Source organism: Ostrea edulis, chromosome 3 (assembly GCF_947568905.1).
Source record: "Ostrea edulis chromosome 3, xbOstEdul1.1, whole genome shotgun sequence".
NCBI lineage: Eukaryota > Metazoa > Mollusca > Bivalvia > Ostreida > Ostreidae > Ostrea > Ostrea edulis.
The window spans coordinates 29053535-29071651 of NC_079166.1; the positions used below are offsets into that span (position 1 = coordinate 29053535).

Below are 18117 nucleotides of genomic sequence, written 5' to 3' on the forward strand. Positions count from 1 at the left end.
TAATGGAGTGTTCTTATTTCGTAGAAATTAATTGAAATGTTTCTTTCAGTGAAATGAATTTGAATATAAATGTTTAATTTTCACTACATAAACAGTAAGAGAAATATATAATAATTGCATTACACCGGCATAAGTATTTAGAGAGTGTATCTGTCTTGTTCCTGAAATATATTTTTCAGTTAATGTTACAAAATGTTTCTAATACTTTGAGAGATTCTTCCTAAACTTTACAAGCGCAGTAGGGCTTAAATGCCTAGTCGCTAAATATTACAACTCAAATTTGCTTTCGAATTTCCACTTTTGCAGAAGGTTGTGTGTGTGTGTGTGTGTGTGTGCGTGTGCGTGTGTGTGCGTGCGCGTGTGTGTGTCGGTCTAATGCGCTGGTTACATGCTGCTAGGAGATTTGGTTCCGCAGGTCGTGAGTTCAACCCTGGGTAGGGGCAGAAGTGGGTATCGAAATAAAGTGAAATTTTCTGTGCTCTATATTAAATATATATCTCCACTTAGGGCAGTTACATTCATTTAAGAATCCATTGATATTTCCGTGCTTTATATATATATATATATATATATATATATATATATATATGAAAGGTGAAGATAACGAACAACGTTCAATCTCATAACTTTTATAAACAATACAAAATAGATAGTTGGGCAAACGCGGACCTCTGCACACACCATAGGTTGGATCAGGTGTCTAGTAGGGGTAAGCAATATATATATATATATATATATATATATATATATATATATATATATGAGCAACAGGGGACTATTTTGCAAAGTTATTCAAACCTAAATTGAATGCAAATTCATTATAATTTCAAGTCATTCCTTTATTTTTGGCGCCTTGTTGACTTTAACTTGCAACAATATACAATTATGGACTGTTTAGCAGGGAGACATCACAAATTATCAGGTCTTAGTAGGGTTATCATAGGCGCCCTCGTGTGATAACCCTACTCAGACGAAAGCAAAACATTGAGGTTTGAGAAAGTTAAACGAGAGAAAGCTTTCAATTGTGACGTCACAGTAGAATGACGCAAAAACATAACGTCAAACGTAAACATTTCGTAACGTATTACAAGACAAAAACGTAAACATCAAGTGAAATGCGAAATTGCATTAGAATGGAAATATATTTCTTCTCGATTGTTATATGTGACCGTTAATGTTGACGCTGAAGTTTATAATTAACGATCCCGCATATTTTCAATTATTTTAATAGAGCTTTCTCGCTTGTGAGTTGTGCCATTGGAAGTTATCTTCTAAAGGGAGACGGCACAGTTGTCACCCTACTCGTGAGGGAGACATCACGGATTGTCTCCCTCCATGTGACCAGCCCTCGATCAATGAAATTGACTGTATTATTTTGAAGGATAATGATATACAATTATTGCTGTTTTTGGGGTCAATACGATGATTTAGACACCTGAGGAGTACAATATTCACCGACCTCGAAGGGCGAGGTGAATATTGTACTTCGAAGGTGGCTAAATCATCGTATTGACCTCAAAAAACAGCAACAATTGTTTTATATGATCAAAAGATTAAAAAAAACCTTCAAGGTTATTCTTTGCTTTAATTGTAAGTTTCAACGACCTATTTTTGGTCCTATGTGGAAAAAATAATTCCTTATGTTCACCTGGAAGGTCTATTTCTGGTCCTATGTGAAAAAAAATTATTTCTTATGTTCACCTAGAAGGTCACGTGCAGGTAAACATAACGTAGTATGATTTCTACATTGTTGGATCTCAGCCAATGAGAGAGCTAGGAATTATTAAATCATATAATAATTTAGTATGCTGCCTTTGTGACGTCTTAATTACAATATCATAACAAGAACATAGTACTCTTTTTGTAAACCTTGTTACACTCTGAAGAGCCGAACTACACGACGAAGGTGACTACTCTGCCATAAATATGGAATCATGTGTAGTTAGTCATCGTTGGATGAAAGGTGAAGATAATGAACAGTGATCAATCTCATAATTCCTAAAATAGAACATTGGGCAAGCACGGACCCCTGGACACAACTCACGATAAATTAAATACGAGAGTCATCAAAAAAAAAAACACCACTCTGATTCCACGCACAAGTACTTTGAAGTTGAAATTAAAACAATATGCTAGTGCTTCTCATTGACACTATCTTCGTGGTCTTTGGTGATCAGGTCTTCCAACAATCTGTTGGAATTCCCATGAGCACGAATCGTGCTACTTTGTTTGTTTGGTTTTTTTTATATTTCAAATGCAGACAAACAATCACTCACATACACACATGTACATCATGGCTGAAAGATATGGCAACAAACTGTTGGTGAATTATTACATACATGTATCTTCAAATAAACATTTCCAGTTCAACCATCTTGTTTTGAACACATCAGCTTTGTTCTTTGTTTTATACATTTTTCTTCAAATCTATATGTTTTCAAGTACTTGACTACATTCTGAAATAGTAATTTTTCTTTTGAAATACATACCTTTTGACAAGAAATATTATTAGATTGAAGGTTCATCTTCTCTAGGAAGACCTAAAATTACTGTAATTGCATCAAAGTTTAGTCTTTTTCTACATTTTTCAAATATCCATTTGTTCTAAAAAGGACCATAATGAACAAACATTTGGGAAATAAATGAAAACATGCAGAATTGTTTCAGCTTCAATTCGACATAGAGAACATAAATGATCATCTCCGATTTATTACAGAAATAAGTACTTATTTGTGCCTAGGATTCTATGAATAATTCTAAAATTGAACCATATTAACCTTATATCTAATGTAATTGAAAAATATTTTTTATGAATTTGTTTCTAATCAAGATCTTCCTTTAACTGTAGTTCTTTAGTCCACTTAGATTCACATTTTGGTTTATTTGTACTTATGGGAAGACAAAAATGTGTCGTATATTGCCTTAGAACCTTTCTTATTTAATATTTTCATAAAGTCTGGCGGAAAAGGTCTTGTAGTGGCGTTTGACTTGTAATGTTTAACATTAGGCCAAGAATGCCAAATTCCCTTTTTATTCCTTCATAAAAAAAGTGAAGGAGAGTTTAAGAGAACATTTTTCAATAATATCTTTAAAACACATATAGTTGCCATTATCATCAAACAAGTCACCTACATTAGTAAACCCCTTTTCATACCAAGACTTTGAAAAAACATTTTGGATCATAATTTTATTGTTATACCATATAGGTTCCACTAAAATATCTCCTGGGGTTGTGTTGCATGATATAGTGTTTAGAAAATCTGAAAATATATTTAGAACTTCTTTCCAGAAACTATTATTGATATTCTTTGCTTTAACTTTAGAATATTCAGGTCCAAACTGAGATAGATGGGCAATATTACAGTTTGTGATTTCAGTGAACAGTGGAATCTAACCAGAGTCTGTATGAAATACTCTTCTAAACCATGTTAGTTTTAAAGATTTGATACAGAGCTCGATAGTCGTCATTCTAAGACCACTATTCTCTTTTGAAAGTTGCAGTGTTTTTCTTGATTTTTTTTCTATTTTGTTCCATATAAAGTTATGAAAAAGTTTTTCCAATTCTTTTATCCATTTTTTATCAGGCTGTGGAATAACAGTAAACAAATGAGTGATTTTGGATAAAAGTAAACTTTTTTCCAGTTGGAGATATGTCTCTTTTTGACCAGGATTTTATCTCCTTTTTAATGTGTTGAAGACATTTGTAAAAATTCAAATGCATTATGTTTTTTAAGGTTACAGTATATATTATTCCAAATACTGTCAATGGTTCTTCTGTCCACTTAAGTCCTGTAGCACTACATAATGTGTCTGTTGAGTTAATTTTGGAACCAATCCATGATCATTTTGTTTTTGTGATGTTTGGTTTAAGTCCTGAAAATCTGGAAAATTGAAATAGAAGATCTAAATAATCGCGCTCCTTTGTTAGCTGACCTGTTTCTATATTCATATGAAGCAAAATTTATTCGAAAACTTCTATGTGAGAAGAAAAAATCTCTTGCTGTGGCCTTCAATTCGGCATTTACGTATATCGACGACATTTTGTCTGTTAACAATAATAACTTTCATTCATATGTCGATTCAATATATCCCCGTGAACTCGAAATAAAAGACACCACAGAGTCGCCCACTTCTGCTTCATACTTAGATATTTTATTAAAAGTAGACATTAATGGCAAACTGACAACTCAACTGTATGACAAACGGGATTATTTCAGCTTCTCCATCATCAACTTCCCATATTTATGTAGCAATATTCAATTGTTACCTGCATATGGTGTTTATATCTCTTAATATATAAAACTTATACGTTACCAATTTTGATGCAACAGATGCACATTTCGACAATTAATGTCTCTTCAGTGATGCTCAACCGAAATGTTTGAAATCCGAAATAACAATGGCGTTTTGGAGCTATTATAGGCGAAAACGGTGTGCCAAAAAAGTGGAGTCAAATTCGTTTAAGGATAAGAGCTATGCGTGAGGGAGATAATCCTTAATTTTGAAATGAATTTCTAAATTTTATAACAGCAATTAAATATACATCCGTATTTTCAAGCTAGTAACGAAGTACTTAGCTACTGGGCTGTAGAGACCCTCGGGGACTAACAGTCCACCAGCAGAGGCATCGACCCAGGGGTCATAATATAAAACTTGTACGGTACCAATTTTGTAGCACCAGATGCGCATTTCGACAAATAATGTCTCAATTGATTCGATACGCTACAGCTTGTTCTGCGTATGGTCAGTTTTTAAATCGAAGCAAGCTACTGACAAACAAGTTGATGGTAAAGGGTTTCAACAGTCTCGACTGAAGTCAACATTTCGCAAATCCTATGGTCGTTATAACGATCTAGTTCGTCAATACAACCTATCATTGGGTCAAATGCTGTTTGATGTGTTTCATACCGATTGTTAGGCCGTTTTTTATGGAGCGCCAAATTAACATAAACTCAAATAATTGAAGATATCTTCAATTATTTGAAGATATCATCAATTCAATCATTGCTCTCTTTAATTGAATTAATGCGCGCATTAAATCAATTATTGCTCTCATCAAATAAATTAATGCGCGCTTCAATTCAATTATTGCTCTCATCAATTCAATTGATGCGCGCATTAATTCAAATAATGAGAGCAATAATAGATTTGATGCGCGCATTAATTCAATTATTGCTCTCTTCAATTCAATTGATGCGCGCATTAATTCAAATAATGAGAGCAATAATAGATTTCATGCGCGCATTAATTCCATTATTGCTCTCTTCAATTCATTTGATGAGAGCATCAATTTAGTAGAAATATTGCTCGCAATAATTAATTTAAAGCTCGGTATAAATAATTTGATGATCTCTTTAATCCAATTGAAGATATCTTTAAATCATTTACAATGCTTTTGTATAAGGAATTAATGCGCGCATCAATTCTTTTAAAGAGAGAAACAATTCAATTAAAGATATCATTAATTCAATTGTGGATATGTTGAATTGAAGATATCTTTAATTATATAGTTGCTCTCTCTAAAAGAATTATTGCTCTCTTCAAATGAATTAAAGATATCATTAATTCAATTGAAGAGAGCAATAATGGAAATAATGCGCGCATTAAATCAATTATTGCTCTCATCAAATGAATTAATGCGCGCATCAATTCAATTATCGCTCTCATCAATTGATTTAATGCGCGCATTATATCAGTTATTGCTCTCTTTAATTGAATTGTAGCGCGCATCAATTCAATTGTTGATATCATTAATTCATTTGAAGAGATCATTAATTCAGCTGAAGAATTAATGATATCATCAATTCAATTATTGCGCGCAATAATTCAGAATTGAAGATATCATTAATTATTTGAAGAGATCTTTAATTCAATTGTTGAGCGCATCAAATGAATTGATGATATCTTCAAATAATTGAAGATATCTTCAATTATTTGAGTTTATGTTAATTTGGCGCTCCATAGTTCTTGGCACACTGATTTTGACTGCGGATAACTCCGTTTACCTGATCAGGGTATAGGGCTCATAGCGGGTGTGACCGGTCGACAGGGGATGCTTACTCCTCCTACGTACCTGATCCCATCCCACCTCTGGTGTGTCCAGGGGTCCCTGTTTGCCCAACTATCTATTTTGTATTGTTTATAGCAGTTATGAGATTGATAACTGTTCGTTATATTCACCTTTCATCCATAATTATAAAATTCAGTCTATACGCTGGTGTTGGAAAATCAAAGTATGGACTAGCATTGCCTTAATTCTTCAAATAACGTATTCAAAACTCCCGAAGGAAAAAAGTAAAGTTTTTTTGCGAATATGATGTGAACGTATGTATACATGTATCTGTTGAGGTAAGGTAATAGTGAATCATGCAAGCATGACATCATTTATACTTGGTCTTTTGTATGAACGATGTCCATGGCTGTGTTTACGTCTTTGTGTATTTGGAAAAAGTCCCATCACATTCACATTTTTTCCTTGTGGACTATTTAAATTTCCAATATCTTATATATTATCATTGCATCTACAGGGAAATCCTGAACCAGTAATCTTCCCGTCGATTACGAAAAGGAGTACTTAAAATTGGATTGTCTGTGATGGTAATTTTTTTTTTTTTTAGAATCCTGACCCTTATAGGCAAGATGAAGTGGTCCAGTGAATTGAAATGCTTGTAAAGAAGTTGTTTACCAACATTATTTATTTATTTATTTGAAATGTGTCCCGATAGTTGTTTATTAAGTGAACACTAGTTTCCCCGACATTAAGTAAGCCACATAGGCAACACTCAATAGCGTAGGAAACATTAGAAGATTTAGATGTCAAATTCTCAAGTTTTGGTACAAAGGGTTAGGTTTAGGGTTATGTTACCCTAACCCTAACCCAAACTATGTCCAGTGAGATTATTACTTAATGAATTTCTAATGATAAGTCTATCATAAGTTTTACAATTTTCAACAGAACATTTTGCGATCGTGCACACGAGATCTGAAAAGGAATCATCGAATATATCTTTTATTGGAACATAAGATAGCAACCTTTAATTTGGGTATACGAATTTTCATTTGTGTACCAAAGCTGATTATCATTTGACTGTACATAATGTTTGACGACTATACATATGACAAATGTTTGATCTCTTGAAGTATAACACCAACCATTCTGTTCGAGAATTCACAGAGTGGTACTTTTTTATACTGGGCAACGTGTATAGGCCAGTACTGTCTAATTATTGTTTAAGTTCATGGAACAATGTATATCCGGCGACAAGTATCCTCGTGGACAGACTGTACACCAGCAGAGATTTAATGAAAAAGTGAAGATAACGAACAGTGATCAATCTCATTACTCCTATAAGCAACACAAGATAGAGAGAGGGATCAATATATAGGGCTCATGGCGGGTTTGACCGGTCAACAGGGGATGATTACTCCTTCTAGGCACCTGATCCCAACTATGGTGTGTCCAGGGGTCCGTGTTTGCCTAACTATCTATTTTGCATTGCTTATAGGAGTTGTGAGATTGATCACTGTTCGTTATCTTCACCTGTCATGAGAGAAAGTTTTATTTGCAGTTTGATCATAAGTCCAGTTGTCCAGACGGTATTATATGCATTGCTGGTATCTAAAACGCTGACGTAAACATCAAGTGAAACATAAAATCTATGAATTTTCAGGAATTCTTTTGTATCAATTTTGTTATACACTTAAAAAAAACGAGGGGGTGAAAGGGGGTAGATGAAAGGGAGTGTGGGATTCTTCTCAGCGGACCCACTAAAAAATTAGAGGGAATATATACAGTATGATACAATCAATATCTATTGCATTCATAATAGGGATTTTTCTTCAATACATCCATGTATATCTGAACTTTCTTTGTAGCATACTTTCCATTGCATACCCACAAAAGCCACAAGAAATGAAACTAGGTATGGTCTAATCTTTGACAATTTACTTTAATAGTGATTCAATTTCAAAACCTCAAAGCCTTGTTGGATTATAGGTGAGAGAGAGAGAAAGAGAGAGAGAGAGAGAGAGAGAGAGAGAGAGAGAGTAAAATACGGTTATAGATAACCTCTGGGGGCAGCGAAAAATAGTTCCTTTATAACCAAACTTCATTATATCCAATAAAATTCTCCTTATTTTTCTGTCATTGTGGAATAAATATCACTTCGCAATAAGCATGCATATCATAAGGTGTTTTACTGTAGATAGATAGACACACCACCCACTCCGTTCACACATGCAATTGAATTTCTTTCTCAGAAAGTTGCAAACATAAAGTTCAGGTATATTGAAACCACAGCCATTGAATTTATTATCATACATGTACTACAATATGGATGCGACAAGAAATACAAAGGCAGCCCACATTGCTCATATGAGGCTACTTGATCATTCACATGTAAACTTCCTACATGTATGAAGCTTGGGACACTAAAAGTTTGGAACTTTGAACTGCTGCTTTAACGCAGCCTTGGTAATTTTTGGGGGATGGGGATGGGAGAGGGTGTCTTCTCTTGGTGTTAGCATCCTTGATTCTTTCAACACAATTTGACTTTTTTTACGGATAGGTGCCAAGGTATAGAATTAATATTTATTTAACTGGCAGCCGTCAGTTAATTTAACTGGCGTCCGCCACTTATTATCTGGCGGCCGCCACTTATTAACTGGTGGCCGCCACTTATTATCTGGCGACCGCCATATTAATTAACTAGCGGCCGCCACTTAATTTATATGGCGGCCGCCACTCAATTTAAATCATTTATATGGCTGTCACCAGTTATTCAACTCTCTCTTTCTCTATCTCTCTCTCTCAAAATGAAAGGGGTGCAATCCCTCCCCAATGCTTAGTAATATGTATGCCCCGGACTGGGGCGAAAATTTTCAGTACCTAGTTGTGATTATTTAGTGTTATATATATATATATATATATATATATATATATATATTCAATAAATTCTTTTTTTGGTATCGGGGTAGATTAAAGTCAAAACATAAAATCCAATTACTCAAACTTTTATCTATAGCGCTATAGATAAAAGTTTGAATTATTGGATTTTATTTTTTGATGACTTTATATATATATATATATATATATATATATATATATATATATATATATTTATATACACACACACACAATTAAGAGCATTGAATTATTGTTTTTCAATTGTACTGTTAAATACGTAGAACCACGGGGCTGACCCTCCATTTTTTTTGACAACGTTCAATTTCTGTTATTTTCACATTCAAACTAAATTATTTTCACATGTGAAATAAGATTAATTGGCGGATTGGCCCCCACCCCACTCTTTTGGTGGTAGTAATGAATGGTAAAAATGTAATAATGAATTAACTGATCAATTGAAGGATGAACGAGCCCCCTCCCACCAATTTAGGAGTACGAAGTTTGGACAAAAGATACATTTTAGGTTCCTTTTCTGCTTGTCAACAATTGTAGAAGACAATTTCTCCTTCGACTGTCCCTATACACTTAGAAAAACGATGGCGCGTGTTTGCGTACTATTCTAAACCTTTCCAAAATAATCACTCAGCGATACGAATTGGCAGCCGCCATATATAAATTAAGTGGCGGCCGCCAGATAATAAGTGGCGGTCGCCAGTTAATTTATTTGGCGGCCGCCAGATAATAAGTGGCGGCCGCCACACAAATTAAGTGGCGGCCATATTAATTCTATACCCTGGCACCTATCCGCTTCCGTATTTTTTCAAGGTGGACGGTAAATCTAGTACTGCCGACTCCCGATGGTCCCGGATTGCGATGTTTTAAAGGTAATATTAAAACCGGAGAACAGAATTACTTCATACTTCTCGGGAACAATCTTTATGTCCAAATTGATTAACACAATTAAAAAAAAACCCAATAATAATAAGTATAAATTCTTAAACTTGAAATGTCGCCTAGTCAAAAGCCAATCGGCGTATTACGCTGCGCTACAACACCTCTGTCAACGTCTGAATGTCAAGATTCTTGGCAAAACTTATTTCTACCTATTGCATTATAAAGTATGATTTTACAAGTTTTAGTGTTAAGCTTAAAATCTTACTGTAAGTTCACAAAAACAACGAATTCCATGATTATTCTAGTATCATTATATGAATGAATATTTATATATAAAACCTTTTAATTCGCTCAGGTGTCTTATATTTACCATCTTCTGCGTTTATAAAATTCAGACAAGTGTTTGATTTGCTTAGATATGATCATTACAGTTTGATATGCTAAGTTAGTTTTAGTACGTTTTGATATGATTTTTAGATGTTGACAGAGGTATTAGTGGAGCGTAGCGGGAACGATAACTCTGGGTAGAGATTGGTCAAAAGCGGTAAATCTAGTACTGTGTTATAAATACAAAAACCGAAAACGGACACCGATACAGGTACGGTTAACAAACATAGCTCATAACACAATGTGATCCAAAGAAAAATACCATTAAATTGGAAACAAATTACTTTTAAAAATTACTAAAATTTACCATTATTAGGCATTCTTTGTGTTTCTAAATTTTGACAGAACTCTTAGCCACATAAATTATGTGTTTTAAATTCCCCGATTCTACGACATGGACGTAGTTCTACCGCAGAGCCCTCATTACAAATTAAATTTAATTTGATGAATTTTAATTACACATTTATTACTAATTGCCTTGAAGAAATATTCCATTTTACATATTGCCCGATTTGTTATGGATTTTTAGTCAAACGTACTAAATCATCATGTGTTCTGTTTTGGTTCAATGTACATACGTTTATTTATCGCAAAAAATGATTCTATTTCAGAATATATTTTTTTATAATAACAATTCGAATATTGTAACTATTCATCTCGTAACAAGTTGTTCTCTAATTTGACGATAATTAGTCCTCTACTATCGGAGTCAAAGGGAACTTTAGGTTTGCACATCATCCGTCTGTACGGCAAATCGGTTTTCCGCACTTGATTTTGTCATGCTTGCAGACATTCATTTCATACATTGACAAGTTACGACACATGTTACAGTGCATTGATTGTTTTGCTTAATTATGTCCCTTGGACTTAGAAAATAAATGCATAGTGTATTCAGTTTTCCATACTGGTGGATTGACATCTGCAGAATCTATAATATGCTGAGAGATGTTTTAATAACAATACCGACATTCTTTAGATCTTGAGGAAGCCCAGCATAGCAGTTGTGATAACATCGGCTTGTCCACAACAGCTATTTCTCGTAATTCATTTTTTTTAAATGTCCCCTGAACAATATGCAATTTTAATGGCATCATCATTGTATTTTTCTCTCTTCTATATATATGTATTATAAATTACACAATCAGAAGTCAAACTATGAAACAATAATTTGAATATTGATAGCAATAATTTGAATATTGATACCTTTGTATTCATTCATTGAACCAATGTAAGAGAGAAAGAGAGGGTGTAGACTGTGTGTAAATTACCCATAGGGATATACCACCATTATACAAACACTATGACCATAGAAACTTTGCAGATGCGAGACACTTCCTGTTTATATCATGAAAGGTAAAGATAACGAACAGTGATCAATTAAGCAATATAAAATAGTGATTTGGGCAAACACGGACCCCTGTATATACATGTACTAGAGGTGGGATCAGGTGCCTAGGAGTAAGCATCCCCTGTTGACGGGTCAAACCCGCCGTGAGCCCTATATCTAGATCAGGTAACACAACAGCCTGATCTTTTGGCCAGGTAAATAACAAGAGGCCCATGGGCCACATCACTCACCTGAGTCACCTTGGCCCATATTTAAAGATTTTTTCTATATACATGTATTTACATGTAACTCTTTGATCCCAATTGTGGTTCCAACCTACCCCAAAAGGCCATGATTTTTACAAACTTGAATCTGCACTATGTCAGGAAGCTTTCTTGTTAATTTGTACTTTCTTAGCCAAATGGTTATTGAGAGGAATTTTTTTTTGAAGATTTTCCCTAAATATTTGCATGTAAAACTTTGATCCCCTATTCTGGCCCCATCCTACCCCTGGGGTCATGATTTTAACAAACTTGAATCTGCACCATGTGAGGAAGCTTTCAGGTAAATGTCAGCTCTTCTGACCCAGTGATTCTTGAGAAGATTTTTAAATGACTCCACTAGATAGTTTTGCATTTTTGTGATTATATCCCCTTTAAAGGGAAATTGTCCTTCATTTGAACAAACTTGAAAACCCTTCACCAAGGCATCGTTGGATACCCACGGTCTATCTCGTCTTCTACTCATCATGATGACGAGTAGAAGACGAGATCAGTCGTGGGTATCTGATGATGCACCCAAGGATGCCTTTTGCCAAGTTTGGTTGAATTTGGCCCAGTAGTTCTGGAGAAGAAGTCAAAAATGTAAAGTTTACAGACAGACAACAGGCAATCATAAAAGTTCACTTAATGAGCTTTTGGCTCAGGTGAGCCAACAATGACCATACAGAAGCTTCATCCACAAACAGTGAAGAAACTGTACAGTATTTTAAAGGGGGGGGGGGGGGGGGGGCAGTAACATGACAAGTTACAAATCAAGTTTGAAATATGTTCCAGTCCTTTTTTTGGCCGAGTTATCCAGGTCAAGTACAAATTTTGTTCTGATCTGTTTTTGTTGTTTTTTTTCTTTGTATTTTTGTTTTTATTTGCACTTGGAGATATTTTGACTAATTTTAGATTGAATTTTACAAATTATGCATTGAGTTTGCATTCAATTCTCATTAAAATATTTTTCTGCCATTAGGGGACTACATATTGCCATGCAATACTCGTTTTCTCATAACTGACAAAAAATTAGATTGTCTTGACACAGAGAAACTGTTATATTGATGACTTCATTTTATAACAGTCTAGTCAGCTAAACCAATAGCCATACTGTATCCAAACATGTCACATGGTCTCAAAATTGAAATAAGAACACAGATATGTGGTACAATCCCTGATAACTATAAAAACACAACAGTGAACCAGACATAAGAATGCTACCACTCACCCACCCATCTATACTCACCTACGATATGACTACTCCATGCATGCACCATTGCTTCACAAATTAAATTACAACATATGTTTACTATACAGTCGGATTTTCCTATTTAAACATGTTGTAATTTCATCTGTGTGGTCCCATGGGGATCCTGGTTAGAATAGGTCTTCAGTACCCCCTTGCTTGTCGTAAGAGGCAACTAAATGGGGCGGTCCTTCGGATGAAACCGCAAAAACCCAGATCCCCTGTCACAGCAGGTGTGGCACGATAACGATCCCTCCCTGCTCAACAGGGTTGGGCGGTTAAAACCAGTGCTCAAAGGCCATAAGCGCCGAGCATAGGCCTAAAATTTGCAGTCCTTCACCGGCAGTGGTGACCTCTCCATATGAGTGAAATATTCTCGAGAGGGACTTTAAAAATATACAATCAATCAAGTCATCTGTGTGTAACTCACTCACACACCCTCCCACCCATAGGTGCATTGCAACCCTACAACTACAGTCTACTCCATGCATACCCATCAACACCATCACAAGGGAAATAACTGTGTATACCCATCAACACCATCACAAGGGGAATAACTGTGTATACCCATCAACTTTATCATAAGGGAACTAACCGTGTATACCCATCAACTCCATCACATGGGGAATAACTGTGTATACTCATCAACTCCATCACAATGGAATAACTGTGTATACCCATCAACTCCATCACAGGGGGAATAACCATGAATAACCATCAAAACACCATCACCATGCACCAACATAATAAATATAAGAGAGATTTAAAATTGTGTTTGATAAAATCCAATATTTATTTCCATGAGTGTCCACGAGTGTTGTATGAATTTTGTCACAGTTTTTTCTGTGAATTGATTATATACGTTTTTTAAAATCTTTAGACACAACATTTTATGATTCTGTGATACAGAGCCCTGTGCCAGCAGATCTTGAATACACACACTATTCCACACATAGCAATGACGTCTCACTGCATCTTCTGAACTGTGTATCGGCCACTTTTAAAATCACTAAATTTCCATGGTTACTATCACTGTTAGTTTCCATGGTTACTATCACTATTGAACACTACATCCTGGACATTTCCTGCTGTACACGGTTTCCAAATGCCTTGGCCACTAAATTCTGAGTGTCTATATATCTGTCCATACACATCGCTAAACATTTCTAAAATTAGAAAAAATACACTGTCAAATTGATTATGTTCATATAAATATCATCAATCATGCAGCAATTAAATATTTACATTCCCCATGTTTTTTGCCTCCAATAACGCTACCAACTGTAATGAGAGCCATCTCCACATGAATGTTATGCAGATGTTAACAATGTGCATTAATATTAATTGTGATAGATATAGAACGTCTATTTTAATAGCTGGGAATTCCAAAAGAAATAAAGCAGAATGTTAACATCAGATATAAATTTCATTTTTTGAAAATACATGTGAGCGTGAACTGCAACGCTTAACACCTGCATGCTTCTCATGAAGCGCACACAGGCTTCATACAGTATGCTGGCATAAAGCAATGCAGTTTACGGTCTTGTGAATTTTCAAAAATGAAATTTATATCTGATATTAACATTCTGCTTTATTGATAACAATCACCAGTTATGGCTGCCCCAGATGAAGGCAACCAATTTGTACTCACATTCTCGGAATGGCTGAGTGAAGTCCCAGGTTTAGTGATACACTTGTGAAAGCATTTATCTGAGATTTTCTGAAAGCAAAACAAAAAAATGTGTGAATTAAATACAACACTTAAGGTTGTTTACAGACAGTGCATGGATTGTGTCCCATACTGAGAATAATTATGCAATATCTTAAATGCTCCCTTTTATCCTTCTACCATTGTCTTCAATGTCATGTATGCCGATTTTAGTCATCTAGACAATCCTAACTCTTATTTTTTCAAAACTCAGAAGAAAGAGAATAGTTTCAATAAGTGCATGTGACTAATAGATTCTATGTTCTTTGTTTATTCTGCTCTATTAGTAGACAATTAGTAAATGATTTCTTTATGTTTACATGATTACAGCAAAGATTTGCAAGCACATGCAATTATGCAAATATAAAGAAGCTTTTTCTTTGCACATTTGCATAAATAATTCAAAACTTTTAACTGTTTTTCTACTTTACAACATGTTTATTGTAATTTTGAGCAATGCAAAATGTTTCATACTATCATTCCATTTGTTTCTTTATTCATTATACTTTACTGTCTGAGATTTGTACCTGTTGAATCTATCTGTGATGTAAAGCAAAGTGCAGTAAAACTCATTTGGCCCCTTACGGTAATTACCAATCAAACCCTGGTACAAATAGCAATAGAATATATATAATTATATATATTCAAATAATATAAATATGACAGATAAGCAGAGAAATATGGTGAAACTTTACCATTGGAGTAAATTCATGTCAGCTTTAAGTAGAAAATTTCTCCGAGTTTCTACAGCTGAAAGGATTTTTTTTTTTTTACCTGTGAATGAGGAAATATCTAATTTTTTTTTTTACCATAACGGGAAACCTACTCTTTTATTTTAACCATGTTTACCAGCAGTAGAAGAATTCTTGATTAGACCCTAATTACAGGCACCTGACGTGTGGATAGCGTTATGTGATGGGCTCTCCAATCTTCCAACCAACTCGGCCTTTTTCTTAGCAATGAACAAAAATACATGAAAGAGATATTTAAAATTTGTCTAAGTCGGATGGTTTTAAAAACGAAATGACTGATAGAAATATTAACTCAGATTATTTCATGGTAAAAAGCTAGCTTTGATACATAACTTTATAGAATTAATTATTTGATTATAATAATCGATATTAATTAAGCTGAAATGCTTATCTGAAGTATATTTTAGAAAGATGTCGCAAGTGCAAGCTAATCGGATAACGCAACACGCAGAGTGATGTCACGACCTCCTTTAAGGCTGTCCATGGATGTAAAAGCTCGGGTACAATGAAGTAAATGGCAGGATACAACAAATAAAACGGATGGCATGGGATTTAGATGAAAGACATAAGTAGAACTACATTAGCCTGACGAGATTTTCGCAGAAATTCCTTCGATAAAGTTGGTTTATACCCCGTGAATCGGTCCCGAAACAGATAGCCCATTTGTTTACATGGTTTGTTGCACACCTTGTCACCTTTACATATATTAGTATCTCACAAGTGGTCATCTCTAAAGCTTACAGAAGGTAGAAACTGACTATTCAGAATGACTTTTGATGAGGGTGATCGGTGGGGAAATAACATTTTTTGGATAAATTATTGGTTCTGTGTAAAAATAATTTCATTCTAGAAGGGGGGTGTACATATTAAGATTTATATTTGTGTAAGGCCTAGATAAAGAAATTGTGTGTTTCCGGTTCCCCGACCAACCCTAAAATATATGAGCCGATCCTGAAAAATTTATACACCGATATACTTCCCGGAAGTAAACAATTCCGGTTTCAGAATTAGAAATCCTAATCTCGATCATTTCCGTGTTTGAGAAAATACTATCAAATACTTCCTGGAAGTAAACAATTCCGGTTTCACTATTAGAAATCCTAATCTCGATCATTTCCGTGTTTCAGAAAATACATATTCCTTTACGCATTAAACAAAAATGTTCTGACAGCGATTTCTCCGGGAAAAAATGGCAGCGTATTTGTCTTGCCAAGCATATTGCAGGCAATTACGATAGGAAAATGCAAACATCAAGAGGGAAAAAACTTTATGACTACGGTAAAAACAATGAATCATTGTTTAGTATTTTTTGAGAAGCATCATGAAGTGTCATCTGATTGGCCAAAACACTGCAAAACTACAATATTATGTTGGCCACATAAATCGCATTCCAAAAACATGGAGCCGTATGAAGTTCAGGGCAGTATTTCTGTTGGGGATTTAGTCGGATTTGAGATGAAATATTTAGAGTTTATTTGTGAATCAGACGTTGACCCCACATTAGATGCAGGGTTGTTAGTGGCAGCTGAATCGGCGACCAAATAAGCTATTGATGCCTTCCAGGTTTTAATGTCGAAAGGACGAACATTTCAATATTAAGAAAAAAATGTCCAGGTAGCTTTTGCATAACTATGTCGGTGTAATATGCATTTCTCAAAATAGTTTTACATGTACACAATATGCTTTAATCCTGATATAAAATGTCATATTGTCAAAGTTGAATTTTAAACAATAAAATGTTCAAATAACATAAAATATTTTCCCTACCTACTATTTTTTTTCAAGCTGGAATAGGAAACACTATCTTGGCCTAAGCTAGATCACAGGTGCTTGGGTCATAATATATGAATACACATCTAACCTTATACATATGTAAATAATCAACAAAGTTAGATGTGTATTCATATATTAAGACCCAAGCACCTGTGAGCTAGATGCCTGTGGCCCTAATTCCCGGCTAAAAAAATTGGAACTTGGATGCAATAAATTGATAATTTGGACGAAATCACTATTAAAGTTTTAGTTATCAATTAACTTATTTATAGATAACTTGGATTTTACATTCCCTGAAAACCACAAATTATACAACATGGATTAACTCGTATGTACATTCTCTGAAATGATTTCATCATGTGACAATGTACCTGGAGTAATTCCTGCGCATTAGCGATTGCTAACTGCTGTTTCACTTCGTTCATGTAGTCCTCTCTTTTAGAGGGGTCAAACTTTGCAGCACCACTACCGGAAAAATCCATAATATTGCAATATGTGGTGACCTCTTGGCGGTGACAAGCATGTGGGGGTATGAAAATAATCAATGTCAAAACAGTGCTTACTTATTGAACGAAAATTCAAGTTATTTACAAACGTTTAAAAGACTTTAAAAAATTCCAATATATCCGAAAACAGTTTTTTCTTATTACTAAAAATGAAAATGACAGATGGACATCACCCGATCACGTACGATGTTGTTATAAACTGTTAGAAATACCAACGCAAAGGAAAATGTGATTGCTGACAGGTATTCACGATAATGCATAAACACATAGAGGGTTTTCTATGCAACTCTTTTTGTAATTTGCTTTGGAACGTGTTTTTGATCCTGTTCGAATTTACTCGGAATTGTTGAATTCTT

General features: G+C 34.6%; 2 protein-coding genes across 4 annotated transcripts in view; one reads left to right on the forward strand and one right to left on the reverse strand.

The window, feature by feature from the left end:
• Positions 1-13791: 13791 nt before the first annotated feature.
• LOC125674110 (mitochondrial import inner membrane translocase subunit Tim13-like) lies at positions 13792-18072 on the reverse strand. Its single transcript, XM_048911158.2, has 3 exons — positions 17627-18072; positions 14674-14742; positions 13792-14188 (listed from the first exon to the last, which is right to left on the reverse strand). Exons 1-3 carry the CDS (start codon positions 17735-17737, stop codon positions 14090-14092), a joined length of 279 nt encoding a protein of 92 aa, XP_048767115.1. The 5' UTR covers positions 17738-18072; the 3' UTR covers positions 13792-14089.
• LOC125673982 (protein dopey-1-like) overlaps positions 17865-18117 on the forward strand; it is an 83777-nt gene continuing 83524 nt past the window's right edge. For 2 of the 3 annotated variants that reach the window (XM_056160413.1, XM_056160415.1), the window contains exon 1: positions 17865-18003. The gene's annotated coding sequence lies outside the window, so the exon portion shown is untranslated. The remainder of the gene's footprint in view (positions 18004-18117) is intronic. The other variant, XM_056160414.1, reaches the window with a different exon arrangement.

Bases quoted from the DNA above. Each gene is read 5' to 3' on its own strand.
- LOC125674110 (XM_048911158.2), bottom strand. From the start codon at position 17,737: ATGGATTTTTCCGGTAGTGGTGCTGCAAAGTTTGACCCCTCTAAAAGA. The intron at 14,743-17,626 runs GTACATTGTCAC...TTTTGCTTTCAG, and splicing joins ATGCGCAGGAATTACTCCAG to AAAATCTCAGATAAATGCTT. The intron at 14,189-14,673 runs GTGAGTACAAAT...TTCTAATTTTAG, and splicing joins CACTCAGCCATTCCGAGAAT to AAATGTTTAGCGATGTGTAT.